Source organism: Amblyraja radiata, chromosome 19, assembly GCF_010909765.2.
Source record: "Amblyraja radiata isolate CabotCenter1 chromosome 19, sAmbRad1.1.pri, whole genome shotgun sequence".
Taxonomy (NCBI): Eukaryota; Metazoa; Chordata; class Chondrichthyes; order Rajiformes; family Rajidae; genus Amblyraja; species Amblyraja radiata.
Genome location: NC_045974.1, coordinates 8,018,510 through 8,038,432, shown reverse-complemented (window position 1 = coordinate 8,038,432; position 19,923 = coordinate 8,018,510). Strand labels below are relative to the sequence as shown.

The following is a 19,923-nucleotide window of genomic DNA, read 5'->3' as shown; positions in this document are numbered from 1 at the left end:
TTAAAGGATGTTTCTTTAGGAAGGTGTGAGGGGGAAATTCTTTAATCATAGAGGGTGGTGAATCTGTGGAATTCTTTGCCACAGAGGGCTGTGGAGGCCAATGGATATTTTTTAGGCAGAGAATGATAGATTCTTGATTAGTACGGGTGTCAGAGGTTATGGGGAGAAGGCAGGAGAATGGGGTTAGGAGGAAGAGATAGATCAGCCATGATTGAATGGTGGAGTAGACTTGATGGGCCGAATGACCGAATTCTGCTCCTATCAATTTTGACCTTATGACATACTTGGCAGCCTCAAGATTAAAGGGATGCTTAAAAATTAATGATTTGATTGTTCAAAATTAGTAGAATCAAAAATATATAGTCTGGTAATTTATTTTAAAGGAATAGGATTTCATGCAGATTTGAAGGCAACAGGATGTAGGAGTAACATTCAATTAATGATTTGCTAACATATTCAACTTTCATTTTGAAAAAGACAAGATGTCAACCACAAAACATTTTTCTATGAATGCTGGCAAAAACTGGGGAAACACAAAGTTAGCACAAACTTTTACAAACATTAACAGGATTAAAGATTTATAAGAAGTGGGTGATGGGGTAACAGATTCCTCCTCCATTTTTGTCCCCCAATGTTATTGGGGGCCAATTCAAGGAATACGGTTGTGTCTGTATTGCCTGCTACGTATTTCAACTTTATATTTGCCTATTTACAACACACTGTCACATCAACATGCCACAGAATGTCAGGCAGCATCACTGGACCCAGTTAACAAACTACAGAACCTCAAAATGTATTGGTCCCAAGGATACTGTGAGTTAACTTGGTTCCATTAACCGTTGTTTCAAAATATAGCTTTAATAAATTAAATGGGATCAATGTTTTAGCCTTATGCCCCTGTCCCACTTAGGAAACCTGAACGGAAACCTCTGGAGACTTTGCGCCCCACCCAAGGTTTCCGTGCGGTTCCCGGAGGTTGCAGGTGGTTGCCGCAGGTTGCAGGTAGTGGAAGCTGGTAGGGAGACTGACAAAAACTTCCGGGAACCTCCGGGAACCGCACGGAAACCTTGAGTGGGGCGCAAAGTCTCCAGAGGTTTCCGTTCAGGTTTCCTAAGTGGGACAGGGGCATTACTGAAACTATTGAAACTTGTGTAACACCTTTCTCACATCACCCATCATCTTTGAATATCTAAAGGAATTGGAATCAACGATACCCAAATAATGTTAGCTACATTAATTCAGGGGATCGAGGTTTTAACATCACCGAAACTATTGTAACTTATGAAATATGTCTCATATCACCCATATCTAAAGGAATTAGAATCAACAATACCCAAACGATTTTAATTACTTTAATGCAGGCGTGGACACTGCATTGATGCTAACTAGAATATGCAATGTCATGATTACAGAAAATAAATAAAATCTATTTCTCAGCACTAATTTCCCTTCATTTTGGTTTACTTTGTGTGTGTGCATGAGTGTACAAATGAGTTTGTGGGAATGCCAGTACGTATTTGCTTACTTTTAAGTAATTAATTTGGAGTACAGAATAATTGTCCTTACTATCACAACTACTACAGTTTATAATGAAGTTGCTTTCTTAGACTATGCGTCTTCCAATTCTGCTTAAAGGCATATACACGTCAAAGCAGCAGCAAGTGAGGAGACCGTTGCTATAGATATGGAATACCCAATATCTCTCACTAAAAGCTGTCATAATACACATAACAGCAAAGATTAGCCAGTGAATGATAAACAAATGCAGAGATGCATTGATAGTATTGAGGATACTGAAGCGCATGCATGTTGCTTCCTTAGAGGCTGAAGTCGAAGGTCAGATCGGATTTTCCCATCTTCTGTTTGAAAACAGCATCGAATTTCTCATTCATTGACACAGTGAAGATTTCCTTCCATAGGCCAACTCGACCTGAAATATTTAAAAAAAATAGTAAGTGGAACTTATTAACTTCTGAGTCTGATGAAAACGCATTTTGTGACATTTGAGGTTAGGGACAATTCCATTGGAATCAAGGTGTGTCAGGCAACCTGATCATTCTGTGATCATGACCACCCCCATCTGTAAGATTAGCTGCAAGGATATCATTCCAAATTGTAGACAATTAAGTTCAAGAATATCAAAGAGTGCCACTTTGGTTATTCTATGTCTACCCCTTCATGTTCTGCTTCAGACAAATGTGCATTTAACAATTTCACACAGTTTAGAAATAAATGACCCATGGCAGCACTCTCGGCATAGTGAAAGATCCACTTCATAAGTTGCAGTGTTAGACTTATGAATATTTGTGAATTATATTTCACATCTAAATTAATCAGTAAAACCCATACTATTCAGTAAAATTAAACCCCGTACTATTCAGTTACGTTGCAAGATGACTATTATATTTAGTAATTAGTATTACGAGGGGTGGCATGGTGGTGCAGCGGTAGAGTTGCTGCCTTACAATGCCAGAGACCCAGGTTCGATCCTGACTGCGGGTGCTGCCGGTATGCAGTTTGTACCTTCTCCCCGTGACCTGCGTGGGTTTTCTCCGGGTGCTTCGGTTTCCTCCCACACTCCAAAGACTTAAAAGTTTGTAGGTTAATTGGCTTCAGTAAGAATTGTAAATTGTTCCTAGTGTGTGGGATAGCGCTAGTGTGTGGGGGTAATCGTCGGTCGACGCGGATATTTAAATATGGGACCCAGCTCATAAACCAGACGCAATCTAAAGATGGGGACATGACGGGATTGAGTAAGGAAATTGCCGTTCAGCGGTGGCAAAACCGGATTTTAAATTCTACAAAACCTGCGGGAGAAAGCTGGGTGAAGGAGGTTTAAAGTCCTGCAAAGAATGCATTGGAAAAGGAGCTGGGAATCGAATTCAATTACCACACACGTAAGGGAAAAGACAAGCATACATGCTTCTGTGCTTAGAGTTTAGTAGGAATGAAGGCGGAAAATGTTTGAGAAATATTAACGTGATAAAATTCAATAAAAGCAATTCAGAACGATTATGCTCAACTTTCATCCCTCCATGTTAGACCATCAGATGGAAGGTTTGTTTCTATATCACGTCTAAGAGTGAAAACTATAATCAGTGAACCCTTGATAGACACAAAATGCTGAAGTAACTCAGCAGGTCAGACAGCATCTCTGGAGAAAAGGAACAGGTGACATTTCGGGTCGAGACCCTTCTTCAGATTGCTTTTTTCATTTTTTGTGGGTGAGGTTAGAGTAGGTAAGGGGTGTCTGAAGAAGGGTCTGGACCCAAAACATCACCTATTCCTTCTCTCCAGAGATGTTGTCTGTCCCGCTTTCTATGTCTATCTTCGGTGTAAACCAGCATCTGCAGTTGCTTCCTACACAATCAGTAAAAAACCCTTCATAGATCTTTCAAATTTGTCTCACTTAAACTTAATTCTGTGTGTGGGTGAGAAAAAAATACAACAAAGATGACCCTCACAGACCAACATGGAATGGTCTAATAACAAAACAATAACAAATAAAAATGATGACCATGTTTAAGTCAAAAACGTGTGGCTCAAATGATACAAGATTTATGTAGAAAGGAACTGTAGATGCTGGTTTAGACCGAAGATAGACACAAAATGCTGGAGTAACTCAGCGGGACAGGCAGCATCTCCAGAGTAAAGGAATGGGTGGCATTTCGGGTCGACCAGTCTGAAGAAGGGTCTCGACCGGAAACGTCACCCATTCCTTCTCTCCAAAGATGCTGCCTGACCCGCTGAGTTACTCCAGCATTTTTATGTCTATCTTTTGATACCAGAACTAGTTACCCTTTGGAATTTATTTTTCCCTTTAAAAAGAACACATCAAAGGAAGAAAAAAAAACATAAGGAATACTTGATTAATCAAGAACTTCCATACCCACCTTGTTGGAATATCCCTGCCTGGGGTTTGGGTGAAAAGCCATGAAAGAGAATGGTATTGAACCAGGCCTAGCCTACATCTCACCAATTACACTATGTCTTCAGCTCAATGAGGTGAAACACTAAAAACATAAAGGAAGAAACCAAAATGCTTCAAACAAAAAATTAAAAACAAAATTAAAATGTGAAAATGAACGTGCAGCATTTAACTCAAATAAATTTCTTCATTTCCGATCGCTTAAACAATGCAAAACTGAAAAACAAAAACGAAATCAATGAATGAAACAAAAAAAAAGAAAGAAAATCAGACAATTGAACAAATCATAATTTTAAAAGCTGATTTAACACTTGATCCCTTGTTGGATTAGTTTAAAAGCCCTGTCCCACGGTATGAGTTCATTCCAAGAGCTCTCCCGACTTTTTAAAAAATCAAACTCGTGGTAAGAATGTACGTAGCGGGTACGTCGGAGCTCGGGGACGTCTCTTAGCGGCTCGTACCGCTAACGGCAGGTACTCGGGAAGACTCGCTAACGGCAGGTAAGCACGGGATGACTCGCGAAGATTTTTCAACATGTTGAAAAATGTCCACGAGAGCCCCGAGTACCGACGAGTGGCCATTACCTTAAATCTCCGAGTTCGAAACTCGGGAGAACTCTTGGAATGAACGCGTACCGTGGGACAGGGGTTTAACGAAGCTTATCAAGATTAATCAAGGCTAATTAAAAAATAATAATATTTGCAGAAGATGCAACAAAAAACAAATGACCCAGTCGACAGTTCTCGTGTACAGTTTCCTTAAAATCACAAAAGTACATTTTTAAAGCTCATTTTAGTGAAGTCAGATTTTCAACTCCAATGCAAACCAAGGGAAAGGCAGGGATTGTCACCCCAACTTCAAATCAACAGAAGTAATAGTCATAAACCACTATCAGCAAATGTCTTCCATTCAGAATTAGAGACAGTATCCAATGCCTCAATCCCACTTAAAGTAAAAAATGCCTGATATCACTCCATTCAATTGTAGATCAGTCACTCCCCAGACATTATTTCTACAGTTACATATCGCACTGTTCTAGATCACCCTCTCCCTATCATTCTTAAGAATATTTTAAGAATAAGGGGTAAGCCATTTAGAACGGAGACGAGGAAACACTTTTTCACACAGATAGTTGTGAGGCTGTGGAATTCTCAGAGGGCGGTGGAGGCTGATTCTCTGGATACTTTCAAGAGAGAGCTAGATAGGGCTCTTAAAGATAGCGGAGTCAGGGGATATGGGGAGAAGGCAGGAACCGGGTACTGATTGGGGATGATCAGCCATGATCACATTGAATGCTGGTGCTGGCTCGAAGGGCCAAATGGCCTGCTCCTGCAACTAGTGTCTATTCTCTTCTGTTCCAAACCACATTCAGTCCAAACACTTTCCCCCTCAGTTGTGCTCACACTCACTCCTCCAAATCATTCCTTCCTGTCCCACCAGACTCTCACTGCCCAAACTCATCCCTCTCTCTCTCTGCTCCCCTCTGTTTCCCTTCCCCCACGACTCTCAGTCTGAAGAAGGGTCTGGACCTGAAACGCCACCCATTCCTTCTCTCCAGAGATGCTGCCTGTCCCGCTGAGTTTTGCATCAACATGGACTGCATGAAACATGTTCCCGATGTTGGGGGAGTCCAGTACCAGGGGCTACAATTTAAGAATAAGGGGTAAGCCATTTAGAACGGAGATGAGGAAACACTTCTTCACACAGAGGGTTGTGAATCCGCCTCAGAAGGTAATGGAGGCCAATTCTCTTTCAAGAGAGAATTAGATAGAACTCTTAAAGATAGCAGAGTCAGGGGGCAGGAACGGGATACTGATTGTGGATGATCTGCCATGATCACAGTGAATGGCGGTGCTGGCTCGAGGGGCTGAACGGCCTACTCCTGCACCTATTGTCTATTGAGTTACTCCAGCTTATTGTGTCAATCTTCGATTTAAACCAGCATCTGCAGTTTCTCCCTCCACATTCATTTGTTCTATGTCTCTCTATATCACCGTCTATATCTCTTGATTCCCTTTCCCCTGATTCTCAATCTGAAGAAGGGACTCGACCCAAAATGTCACCCATTCCTTCTCTCCAGTGATGCTGTCTGACCAGCATTTACTCCAGCATTTTGTGTCTATCTGCGGTTCCTTGCCACTCATGGGCCTCATATCCATGGCGCAAGGCTATCTGAGAGGTAGATGTTCGCTGCAAGTCGTGTGATATCATGTTCATAAGTGGTAGAAGCAGAATTAGTCCATTCGGCCCATCCAGCCTACTCCACCATTCAATCATGGCTGATCTATCTCTCCCACCTAACCCCATTCTCCTGCCTTCTCCCCATAACCCCCGACACCCGTACTAATCAAGAATCTATCCATAGAGTGATAGAGTGATACAGCATGGAAACAGGCCCTTCGGCCCAACTTGCCCACACCGGCCAACATGTCCCAGCTACACCAGTGCCAGTGTTTTGCCCATATCCCTCCAAGCCTGTCCTATCCATGTACCTGTCTAACTGCTTCTTAAATGTTGGGATAGTCCCTGCCTCAACTGCCCCAGCCTTAATAATATCCATTGACTTGGTCTCCACAGCCTTCTGTGGCAATGGATTCCACAGATTCACAATACCATGCATAATGTAGACAAGAACCAAGGAGAAATCCAGAAATCCATGTTCTTCCTTCTCCTAAACAAAACGTCAATACATTAGTACTAAAGCAACATGTTGACCAGTAAGATTCCTCTGACAATTTAAGAAAGATATTTTTGTTAAGCACTTACCTCTGCCAATGGGAAGGGCATCTGCATTGCAGCATTGGTCCACGAGCTGGTGGCAATGTTCAGCGATAGCCTCCATTTGTGTTTTATCATAGGTCACCCCAAGAAACCGCACCAGTTGTTCCACAGTACCTGCAAGATTCTTCCACCAGAGAGAAAGGACAAACTTCACTGGAATATCTGAGAGTGTTCGAAAATTTTCAGGCTCTCAATTTTAGGACAGGGACAGGGAGACAGGGAGGCAGGGAGGCAGGGAGGCAGGGAGGCAGGGAGGCAGGGAGGCAGGGAGGCAGGGAGGCAGGGAGGCAGGGAGGCAGGGAGACACAGAGACACAGAGACACAGAGACACAGAGACACAGAGACACAGAGAGACACAGAGACACAGAGACACAGAGACACAGAGAGACACAGAGAGACACAGAGAGACACAGAGAGACACAGAGAGACAGAGACACAGAGACACAGAGAGAGAGACACAGAAAGACACAGAGACAGAGAGACAGAGACAGAGACAGAGACAGAGACAGAGAGTGGTGGGTGCCTGGAACATGTGGCCAGAGGTGGTGGTTGAAGCAAATACACCAGTCGTATTTAAAAGACTTGGATAGGCATATGGATGTATAGGCATGTGGATATGCCGAGAATGGAGAGATATGGGTCATGTGCAGAGAGATAAGTGACGGCCTTGGCATCATGTTGAGCACAGACTTTGTGGGCTGAAGAGCCTGGCCTGTGCTGTTCCATATTCTGTGTTCCAAGTGAGAATGGTGTGTAATAAGGTAGGGGGCCCAGCAGGTGGCAGTGTTCCCCTGTGCTAGATGCCCTTGTTTGAATGGCAGTGATCGATGGCAGAGGAAGTGCTGTTTCCAGTGCCGACCAGTGTATCATTGCAGTACATTTCTTGGTTTGTGTCGTGCATCAGGAGAGTAGTTGGGGCTGTACTCATCGTGCAAGTGGAGAGTTTATTGCATCACAACGGCAGAGCTAGTGGAGCCGCTACTTCACAGCGCCAGTGACGCGGGTTCGACAATTTCATTGTCCTATCTGGGACACAAGACAATAAACTCTCTTGACTTGATCCTGACCTCAGGTGCTGTCTGTCAGGGTGTCCTCCGGGTACTCCAGTTACCTCCCACGTCCCAAAGACGTGCGAGTTTGCAGGTTAATTGACCTCCAGGGTGGATGGAAAAGTGGGATAACACAACTGGTGGGAATGGGAGATCGATGGCCAGCATAGACTTGGTGGGCTGAAGGGCCTGACTCCATGCTGTATCTCTCTCTTTAAACTGCACTAAACAATCCGGACTCGTGCCTTGTAATGTCTTGTGGCATCAGGTGAGTCACTGACATTGAAATACCTCAGTCACTGATGAACCAACAGTATTTACCTGGATGGCCCAGGTAGGTTTCTGACCAACAGCGAACACCTGCCTGCACCCCCAACCCACCTGATGGTGGCACCAGTGAATGCCAAGACTGTGGGCGGCACGGTGGCACAGAGGTAGGGTTGCTGCCTTACAGCGCCAGAGACCCGGGTTCGATCCCGACTACGGGTGCATGACCTGCGTGGGTTTTCTCTGAGATCTTCGGTTTCCTCCCACGCTCCAAAGACGTTCAGGTTTGTAGGTTAATAGTCTCGGTAAAAATGTATAAATGTAAAATTGGCCCCAGTGGGTGCAGGATAGTGTTAGTGTGGGACGACAGATGGCACAATGGGCTAAGTGTTCGGCTGGCGACCGGAAGGTGGCCGGTTCGAATCCCGCTTGGAGTGCATACTGTCGTTGTGTCCTTGGGCAAGACACTTCACCCAGAAGTAGCTTACCACCACCGAGTGTGATTGAGGAGTGAATGAATAATGCGATGTAAAGCGCCTTGAGTATTAGAAAGGCGCTATATAAATCCCATCCATTATTATTATTATTAGTGTGCGGGGATCATTGGTCGGCAGGGACTCGGTGGGCCGAAGGGCCTGTAACCGCACTGAATCTCTAAACTAAACCAAGCTTTGTCAGATGTGGATAAAACTATCCACACAAGTGGCCAAGATCACAGACACATTGCCTGGAAGCCAATCTAACTGTGGATTTTGAAAAGGAATTAGACGAGTGTTTAAGTACTTTGAGGAACAATATTTGCAACACTATATAGAAAGGGCCAGGAAGAGAAGTTGTCAGATTGTTCTTGGTAAACACCAGCATGTGGTGAATGGGCAATATGGACTCTGTCCTTGGAACACTTCTGTGATTTTAAATACTTTAGTTTAGTTTAGTTCGGAGCTACAGCGCAGTAAGAGGCCCGTCGGCCCACCGAGTCCGCACCGACCAGCGATTCCCGCACATCAACACTATCCGACACACACTAGGGACAATTTTACATTTATACCAAGCCAATTAACCTACAGCCTTTGAAGTGAGGGAGGAAACCAAAGATCTGGGAGAAAGCCCACGTAGAGAACATACAAACTGTACAGACAGCACCCGTAGTCAGGATCGATCCCGGGTCTCTGGCGTTGCAAGCGCTGAAAGGCAGCACCTCTACCGCTGTACCGCCGTGCCACCCGAGTGTACGGGAGTAGTTCAGTTTTGTTTTCAGCCCAACCAACATAGTGCCCCACACGAGACCCACCTTATGTAAATCTTCGTAAAGCAGGAAGAGGACGTTAGAGTCCAGGCGATGCTCCCAGAATTCCTGAACGTGTTCAAACCACGAACCATAACCCACTGAAAAAAAAAATCACAGCCACGTTTATACTTTAGACAGCTGCTGTATTGTCATATTGAAGCACGTTCGAACTTTGAGTAATTCAATGTCAAGCCCATCTTCATGTTCAAACTTCCACTTGTTGAATGAATGAATGCATCAATCAATCAATTAAATTAATTTGAAGGTACACAAAAATGCTGGAGAAACTCAGCGGGTGCAGCAGCATCTATGGAGCGAAGGAAATAGGCGACGTTTCGGGTCGAAACCCTTCTTCAGACTGATGGGGGGTGGGGGGGAGAAGGAAGGAAAAAGGGAGGAGGAGGAGCCCGAGGGCGGGGGGATGGGAGGAGACAGCTCGAGGGTTAAGGAAGGGGAGGAGACAGCAAGGGCTAGCAAAATTGGGAGAATTCAACGTTCATGCCATCCGGACGCAAGCAACCCAGGCGGAATATGAGGTGCGTTCCTCCAATTTCCGGTGTTGCTCACTCTGGCAATGGAGGAGACCCAGGACAGAGAGGTCGGATTGGGAATGGGAGGGGGAGTTGAAGTGCTGAGCCACCGGGAGTTCAGGTAGGTTATTGCGGACTGAGCGGAGGTGTTCGGCGAAACGATCGCCCAACCTCCGCTTAGTCTCCCCGATGTAAATCAGCTGACATCTAGAGCAGCGGATGCAGTAGATGAGGTTGGAGGAGATACAGGTGAACCTTTGTCGCACCTGGAACGACTGCTTGGGTCCTTGAATGGAGTCGAGGGGGGAGGTGAAAGGACAGGTGTTGCATTTCTTGCGGTTGCAACGGAAAGTGCCCGGGGAGGGGGTGGTACGGGAGGGAAGGGAAGAATTGACAAGGGAGTTGCGGAGGGAGCGGTCTTTGCGGAAGGCAGACATAGGGGGAGATGGGAAGATGTGGCGAGTGGTGGGGTCACGTTGGAGGTAGCGGAAATGGCGGAGGATTATGTGTTGTATTTGCCGGCTGGTGGGGTGAAAGGTGAGGACTAGGGGGACTCTGCCCTTGTTGCGAGTGCGGGGATGGGGAGAGAGAGCAGTGTTGCGGGGTATGGATGAGACCCAGGTGCGAGCCTCATCTATGGTGGCGGAGGGGAATCCCCGTTCCCTGAAGAACGAGAACATTTCCAATGCCCTGGTGTGGAACGTCTCATCCTGGGAACAGATGCGGCGTAGGCGGAGGAATTGGGAGTAGGGGATGGAGCCTAGTACAAGTCTAGTACCCTACTCCCAATTCCTCCGCCTACGCCGCATCTGTTCCCAGGATGAGATAATAGGGCCTCCTTTATCAAGTCAAGTCAGGTTTATTCGTCACATACACACACGAGATGTGCAGTGAAATGAAAAGTGGCAATGCTTGTGCAAAACACAAACTACAAAATAGAATGGAACAGAATCACATATTACATATTTGTGGGAGGAAAAAAAAGAAAAAAACAGCAATTTAAAAAGACACAACAGTAAATTGGTTCAGTATTCTCTCCCCTCTCTCCCCTCACACTGGTTCCCCCATGTTTAAAAGTTTAAAATAGTTTAAAGTACATAACCCTCACACAGATTCTTAAACACCTCTCCAATACACAAACTTATAGCCTTGAAGAGTCAGATAGTTACTAGGATGATTTAGAAGTGGGACTTTAAGTTAGGGTCAAACATGCAACCCTTCATTGACATATTATATTTTCAAGGTGAGCGTCAGAAATAGATAGGTAGTAACTCAACGAGTCAGGCAGCATCTCTGGAGAAAAGGAACAAGTGAGGTTTTGGGTCGGAACCCTTCTTCAGACCCGAATTTCGTGCAGAAATAAATAAGAGTCCAAACGCTGAAACTCAACTTATTTCCTCATTACACCGGCTACTCTTTCCTCCAGAATCAGATTGAACTGATCAGAAAATCTATTATTTCTATGGATTACGAACAGTTCTTTTATTAAAACAATGTGCAGCTGGCGAATTCAAGATTCTTTCAACTATCTTCTCTTTCTTGTACAGGATAAAGGAAAATCAAATATAGAGTCAGAGTCATAGAGTGATCTAGTGTGGAAACAGTCCCTTCGGCCCAACATGCCCACACCTGCCAACATGTCCCAGCTACACTAGTCCCTCCTGCCTGTGCGTGGTCCATATCCCTCCAAACCTGTTATCCATGTACCTGTCTAACTGCTTCTTAAACGTTGGGATAGACCCTGCCTCAACTACCTCCTCTGGCTGCTTTTTCCATACACCCACCTCCCTTTGTGTGAAAAAGTTATCCTTCAGATTCCTGTTAAATCTTTTCCCCTTCATCTTAAACCTATGTCCTCTGGTCCTCGATTCACCAACTCTGGGCAAGAGACTCAGTGCTTCTACCTGACCTATTCCTCTCATGATTTTATACACCTTTACAAGATCACCCCTCATCCTCCTGTGCTCCAGGGAATAGAGTTCCAGCCTGCTCAACCTCTCCCAATGGCTCAGACCCTCAAGTCTTGGCAACATCCTCATAAATCTTCTCTGTACCCTTTCCAGCTTGACCACATCTTTCCTATAGCACGGAGCCCAGAACTGAGCACAATACTCTAAATGCGGTCTCACCAACGTCTAATACAACTGCAACATGACCTCCCAACTTCTATATTCAGAACAAACAAAACGATTTGTCAAAGGAAGTGCCACTTACACTTATCATTCATAAACCGCCTGCAGAATTCCTGAAACGTGCCTCTGTAGCTCATGGTTCGTAAAGAACGGTGAAACTGATAGTATGCCACCACCAAGTCTTTGGGGTTTCTGGCCATGCATATGACCTACAGGAAGAAAGATTTGGAACAAGGAAGGAAAGTTTAGTGTAGTTTAGAGATTCAGGGCGGAAACAGGCCCTTCGGCCCACTGAGTCCGCACCGACCAGCGATCCCCGCACACTAACGGCTACCCTACACACACTAGGGACAATTTACAATTACACCAAGCCAATTGACCTACAAACCTGTACGTCTTTCAAACGTGGGAGGAAACCGGAGATCCCGGAGAAAACCCACTTGGTCACGGGGAGAACGTACAAACTCCGTACAGAAAGTACCCGTAGTCGGGATCGAACCCAGGTCTCCGGCGTGGCAGGGCAGCGACTCTACCGTTGTGCCACTTAAAATAGGCTTAAAATAACTTACAACCTTCCACCACACCAGCATTCTCCTATTTTTAGTTTTACTTTAATTAGAGATTCAGCGTGGAAACAGGCCCTTCAGCCCACCAGTTCCACGTTGACCATCGATCACCCGCTCACATTAGTTCTCTGTTATCCCACTTTCACTTCCACTCTCTACGCACTAGGGGGCAATTTACAGAGGTCAATTACACCTACAAACACACACGTCATTGGGATGTTTGGAGGAAACGGGAACACCCACGGGAAAACCCACACAGGCAAAGGGGGAATGTGGATTTTTTTAACATAGGGATCAATTCTAGAAAGGACCATTTTTATGGCAAATGGAACTCAACGTTTGGGACCATACGAAGGAAGGAAACGGATCAAGTGGGTCAGATACCTGCAATGAGAATGTGGGGCTGAATCCCCCTGGCACGGACTTTACTGGCTTAACCTTGCACTAAACCTTATTCCCTTATTATGTATCTGCACACTGTGGGCAGCTCGATTGTAAGCATGTATTCTCTTTCCGCTAACTGGTTAGCACACCATAAACGCGTTTGACAACACTGGGCCTGTACTCGCTGGAGTTTAAAAGGTTGAGCGGGGGACCTCATTGAAACGTACAGAATAATGAAAGGCACAGATAGAGTGGATGTGGAGAGGATGTTTCCACTGGTGGGAGAGTCTAGGACCAGAGGTCATAGCCGCAGAATTAAAGGGCACTCTTTTAGAGAGGAGACGAGAAAGAACTTCTTTAGTCAGAGGGTGGTGAATCTGTGGAACTCATTGTCACAGAGGGCTGTAGAGGCCAAGTCAGTGGATATTTTTAAGGCGGAGATATACAAATTCTTGATTAGAACGGGTGTCAAGGGTTATGGGGAGAAGGCAGGAAAATGGGATTAGGAGGCCGAGATCAGCCACGATTGAATGGCGGAGTAGACTCGATGGGCCGAATGTTCTAATTCTACTCCTGTAACTTGTGAAAAACTGTAACTCGGTACACGTGACAGTAAACTAAGTTCACCGAAATTAAACTGAAACTTACAACGCGAGCGAGTGGTTCACTTTTGGACACAAAGTGCTGGAGTAACGCTGCGGGCCAGTAGCATCTCTGGAGAACATGGATGGGTGACATTTTGGGTTGGGACCCTTCCTCAGACCCAAAACGTCACCTGTCCATGTTCTCCAGCGACGCTGCCTGACCCCCTATCTTATTCCAGCACTTTGTGTCCTTTTGTGTACAACCAGCATCTGCAGTTCCTTGTCTCTACAGTCGTTCAATTCTGCTGGGCAAGAAGGCTGGAAGTACCATCTTAATTCCAGTAACTTTATCCTAACAGGAGGACCAATGTCCACAATAATCTATCGAGGTCTGCAGAGGAAAGGAATACCCGCAGAAATGTAAAAATAATTTCTAAATAATAATTCTAACTGGAAATTGAGGAACGTTGAAGAATTTGATCCACATAAACTTTTCTTTTTTTTAAAAGCCTTCAATATTAAAAATAATTAAATATTTATTTAGAACATGACAGAATGTTACCTTTGACTGTCCATTGTGCAAATCTCTTGGTAGGAAACGATATGGCAGGTGACTCTTTACAAGGCGAGGGGATGTCAACTCCTAAAGATAAAGACATTATTAGGCAGCGGTAAACCCAAGGGCCTGTCCCACCTACACTTGCCGGCACCCGTCATAGTCGCAGCAGGTCGCCGAAAATTCTCAAAAATTTTGAAAATCGGGCGACTCTTTGAGCAACTACTCACAACCAACCATGTCGCGGGGTGACGCCTGTTTGGTTGTGAGTAGTTGCTCAAAGAGTCGTACCTTTTTCCGATCGCCGCTGGATTTTCACCATCTTGAAAATTTTCGCCGACCAGCTGTGACTATCACTGGTGCCGGCAAGTCGCCGAAAATATCGCGTAAGTGGGACAGGCCCTTCACTTCTCAAATAACTTTTTGTCGGATTCTGCTTCTTGATCCAAAGTGTATCAATGATTCAATTCGATGATACTTCATTGTCACACGTATCGATGTAGAGTGAAATGCTTTGTTTTGCATGCAAACCGATAAAATCACACAGTAGACTTCAGCCAGGACGCATGTAGTAGGAAGGAACTGCCGATGTTGGTTATAAACTGAAGGTAGACACAAAATGCTGGATTAACTCAGAGGGACAGACAGCATCAGTGGATAGAAGGAATGGGTGACGTTTCGGGTTGAAATGCATAAGGGTATGAAGAAGGGTCCGACCCAAAACATCACCCATTCTTTCTATCCAGAGATGCTGCCTGTCCCACTGAGTTACTCCAGCATTTGGTGTCCATCACCGAGGCAGTACACAGATGTCAACATCCCCCCCCCTCCCCCCAACTACAGGATCCCTCCTTCATTCCCCTTTCCCTCCACCACTCCTCTGCCCTCCTCCCTCGGTCTCCTCCTCCCCCCTTCCCCCTGGGTTCCCCTTCGTTCTCGGTGGAGAAACATGGCAACAAATGCAAACAAGGACTGTTCAGGAACAATCTGTTTCAGATGGTTAGCCACAGAATCATAGAGTCACACAGCACAGAATCAGGCCCTTCGACTCAACTTGCCCACGCCGACCAACAAGCCCCATCTGCACTAGTCCCACCTGCCTGCATTTGGTCCATACCCCTCTAATCCTGTCCCATCCATGTACCTATCATAATGTTTTTTTTATATACGTTGTTATAGTACCTGCCTCAACTACCTCCTCTGGCAGCTTGTTGCATATACCCACCACCCTGTGTGAAAAAAAAGTTGCCCCTCAGGTTCCTAAACATATTTCCCCTCTCGCCTTAAAACAATGTCCTCTGGTTCATGTTTTTGCTATTCTGGGTAAAAGAGTCTGTGCTTTCACCCTATCCATAACCCTCATGATCTTGTACACCATGATGAGATCACCCCTCATCCCCCTGCGCTCCAAGGTATAAAGTCCCAGCCTGCCCAACCTCTGCCGACAGGCCAGGCCCAGGGTGGTGAATCTGTGGAAATCTTTGCCACAGAAGGCTGTGGAGGAAAAGTCAGTGGATATATTTAAGGCACAGATAGATCGATTCTGATTAGTACGAGTGTCAGAGGTTATGGGGAGAAGGCTCCTTGGAGAATGTGGTTAGGTTGGAGAGATAGATCAGCCATGATTGAATGGCGGAGTAGACTTGATGGCCCGAATGGCCTAATTCTGCTCCTATCACTCGTGAACCTATGAAGCAAATAAGTCTTCCAAGGTAATTGGAACTGGAGATATTGAGTTTGCTAATCCCGCGTTTCAAACATGTCAAGAAGAACAATGAGGAGTTTAAATGAATGACTCTTACCTTAATGATATCCATGCCAGGTTGAGGATATTCCAGGACTGGTAACTGCTCATCGATGTTCATTATCCCAATCTCATCTGGATCAGCGTCCTGGTTCACCAAATACACCAGCTCCTGGAGGAGACTGGTCCCTGCCACCAAAACATAGCACATTAACATCAAGAGACAAGAGACATTTATTGTCACATGCACCAATTGGTACAGTGACATTTGTGCTCACTGATGTTCAGATGTGTAGGCTGCTTTTGTTCCTGGCTATTCTGAGATAAGCCTTCTTCATGCATCCTAATTAATGACCTAATTTGGGGGGCACGGCGGCAGAGTTGCTGCCTCACAGCACCAGAGAGCCGGGTTCAATCCTGACTACGTGTACTGTCTGTACAGAGTTTGTACGTTCTCCCCGTGACCACGTGGGTTTTCTCCGGGTGCTCCGGTTTTCTCCCACATCCAAAAGACATGCAGATTTGTAGGTTAATTGGCTTCTGGAAATTGTAGGTAGACAAAAATGCTGGAGAAACTCAGCGGGTGCGGCAGCATCTATGGAGCGAAGGAAATAGGCAACGTTTCGGGCCAAAACCCTTCTTCAGACTTCAGACTTCTGGAAATTGTCCCCTGTGCGTTAGATAGAACTAGTGTACGGGTGATCGCTGGTCGGTGCGGACACAGTGGGCCAAAGGGCATGTTTCTGTGCTGCATCTCTAACTTAAAAAAAACGAAAAGTTATGAATGGGAATCTCTATCATTCACAATTCCGCTTGATAAGTTGGAGCTGGTGTACTTTGCTTCAGTATTTCTCTGTGACCACGTGGGTTTTCACCGGGAGCTCAGGTTTTCCTCCCACACTCCAAAGACGTACAGGTTTGTTGACTAATTGGCTTCGGTAGTGATTGTGAATTGTCCCGAGTGTGTAGGAACTAGTGTACGGGGCGATCGCTGGTTGGCGCAGGCTCGGTGGGCCGCAGGGCCTGTTTCCACGCTGTATCTCTAAAACTAAACCAAATTACGCCAGATTTGGCTCTTTGATAGCACTCTAAAGAGCTGAAGTTCGTTTGAGAACATTCTTAATTACCCCGAGAGAACATTTTGTACAAATTGAAATTAACACATGCGCCACACAGAGAAGGAAGCACACGAAGCAGACGTTACAAAGACGACCACCTGCTGATGTTTGACACAAGCCAGTTTAGTCCCTGCTGGTATCTGAGTTGTGAATCATTTCTCAGTCGGCATGCCATTATTACAGGGGACAGGCATGTGACACAAATAACTAGATAATTCTATCAAAGCAAATAGCTGCCATTACTGACAACCCTCATATAATGGGCCATGGGGGTGAAGTAGTGTCCGATATTGCTGAACAGAGTAAGGGATTCGCTCCAATCCAAGAAACAATGTCGTTTTCAAATGCAAAGTTATTTTTAACAGAAAAAATATATACTTTTGTTACTGCAATCTGAAAATACTAAAGGCTTGGTTACATAGTTTAATAAGAGTATCATTACATAAGGGGTGGCACGTTGGCTTAGAGGTAGAGTTGCTGCTTTACAGTGTCAGGGACCTGGATTTGATCCCGACTATAACCATATAACAATTACAGCACGGAAACAGGCCATCTCATCCCTTCTAGTCCGTGCCGAACACTTATTCTCCCCTAGTCCCATCTACCTGCACTCAGACCATAACCCTCCATTACTTTCCCGTCCATATACCTATCCAATTTATTTTTAAATGATAAAATCGAACCTGCCTCCACCACTTCCACTGGAAGCTCATTCCACACAGCTACCACTGAGTAAAGAAGTTCCCCCTCATGTTACCCCTAAACTTTTGTCCCTTAACTCTCAAATTAAGTGTGCTGTCTGTACGGAGTTTGCACGTTCTCCCCGTGACCTGCATGGGTTTTCTCCGAGATCTTCAGTTTCCTTCCACACTCCAAAGACGTACAGATATGTAGGTTAATTTGGTTTGGTATGAATGTAAAATTGTCCCTCGTGTGTGTGGGATAGTGTTAGTGTGCGGACATTTCGGCGCTGTATCTCTAAACTAAACTGTCAGTCACACGAGGATAAAATAATCCACACACGCAGCCAAGATCGCGGACATGTTGCCTGGAAGCTGATTTTACTGTGGATTTTGAAAATAAATTAGACGAGTATTAGAATTAAAAATAACTGCAGATGCTGGAAAAATCGAAGGTGGACAAAAATGCTGGAGAAGCTCAGCAGGTGAGGCAGCATCTATGGAGAGAAGGAATAGGCCCGAAACGTCACCTATTCCTTCTCTCCATAGATGCTGCTTCACCCACTGAGTTTCTCCAGCATTTTTGTCTACCTTAGACGAGGGTTGAAGTGCTTTGAGGAACAATATTCCAATCAGCTGAAGTGTTTGTACTGGGAATAGAATAACATTCGGTCTGGGAGGTAAAAGGTAGGAAGAATTACACAGAGAAATTAGAACGGAGACAAGGAAACACTTTTTCTCACAGAGAGTGGCGAGTCTGTGGAATTCTCTGCCTCAGAGGGCGGTGGAGGCCGGTTCTCTGGATGCTTTCAAGAGAGAGCTAGATAGGGCTCTTAAAAATAGCAGAGTCAGGGGATATGGGGAGAAGGCAGGAACAGGGTACTGTTTGGGGATGATCAGCCATGATCATATTGAATGGCGGTGCTGGCTCGAATGGCCGAATGGCCTACTCCTGCACCTATTGTCTATTGTATAAATCTTGATATATCTGATCCAGGAAATTCTCATGTCTGTGTCTGTCCCCTGTGTTAGACCTAGTAATAAAATGCTACCCATCTTATTTACACAGGTAATGCATTTGGCATAATCTATTACCCCTGTGCTTATGTGATTATTAATTGTACCCCAGCTCCGAGGAGATATTGCTAGCTTCAGGCATTTTCCCCAAACTGCATTTGCAGCAGAAAGATGGAATTTAGAACAGGGCTGTTGTTAGATCAAAGATATAAATAACAAGATCAGGGAGATTGCTTTACCGCAGGAGGTCCATTAGCCAAAAGCATTACATCACCTCGTGGAACCAACCAACACTGGTTATTTAAAGGGGATAGAGAGAAGAGATGCTGCAGAAAATATTATCATTCACAAGCAAGATGTGGAACGGGGCTCATTTTCTAAAATTAATTTGAAATGAAATCAAAATGTAGTATAATGTGCAAAGTATTCTTCTCACCGTTCTGTAAATAGGACAGAGATGGATTTCTTCCAGAGGCATGTTTGCCACCAGTGATCTAGTGGATAATAAATTCTGCACCTTCAGCCGTGTGGTTCTTTTGCCAGAACCCAGATTATTCCTGAAGCAGAACTAATTCTAAAAATGAATTAACCCTTTTCCTTGACACATTACCCTCATAAACATATATGAAGTGAAAGCGTAGGGGCGGCACGATGGCACAGTGCTGCCTCACAGCGCCAGAGACACAGGTTCGATCCTGGTCCTTGATTTGATTGTCCTTTGTTAGTGCTTTCAGGTAGAGCTGAACTCAAGATAGACACAAAATGCTGGAGTAACTCAGCGGGACAGGCAGCATCTCTGGAGAGAAGGAGTGGGTGAAGAAGGGTCTCGACCCGAAACATCGCCCATTCCTTCTCCCCAGAGATGCTGCCTGTCCCGCTGAGTTACTCCAGCATTTTGTGTCTATCTTCCATTTAAACCAGCACCTGCCGTTCCTTCCTGCACAGAGCTTAAAGGCGATTTTTTAGGCAACTGCCGGCGACTGTCATGGTCTTAGCAGGTTGCTGAAAAAACGGCGACTGGACTAATGGGGCTGTCCCACTTAGGCGATTTTTTAGGTGACTGCCGGTGACTACGGCAATGGAATTCACCAAAGTCAGCACCGGCGACAACCTACGTCATCCCAGCGACAACTTACGACAGCACCTGCGTCAGGAGAAGACAAGCTACGACAAGCCCACGGTCGGTGACTGTTGCCGAAAAGTTTTGAACATCACAAAATCCAGCGGCGACCAGAAAAACGCAACGATTCTTTGGACAACTGAGGAGACGACTCACGACCGTACAGGCGACAACCCGGC

The 19,923-nt window shown here is 45.3% G+C and overlaps 1 protein-coding gene across 1 annotated transcript in view; it reads right to left on the bottom strand.

Moving 5' to 3' along the window:
• Positions 1–1,338: 1,338 nt before the first annotated feature.
• The window catches only part of sult4a1 (sulfotransferase family 4A member 1), a 47,787-nt gene continuing 29,202 nt past the window's right edge, over positions 1,339–19,923 (bottom strand). Inside the window, exons 4-9 of the mRNA XM_033037609.1 lie at positions 15,868–15,998; positions 14,072–14,152; positions 12,058–12,184; positions 9,317–9,411; positions 6,695–6,833; positions 1,339–1,930 (exon numbers count right to left, since the gene is read on the bottom strand). Coding sequence (XP_032893500.1) covers positions 1,818–1,930; positions 6,695–6,833; positions 9,317–9,411; positions 12,058–12,184; positions 14,072–14,152; positions 15,868–15,998 — 686 coding nt within the window. The 3' untranslated portion in view covers positions 1,339–1,817. The remainder of the gene's footprint in view (positions 1,931–6,694; positions 6,834–9,316; positions 9,412–12,057; positions 12,185–14,071; positions 14,153–15,867; positions 15,999–19,923) is intronic.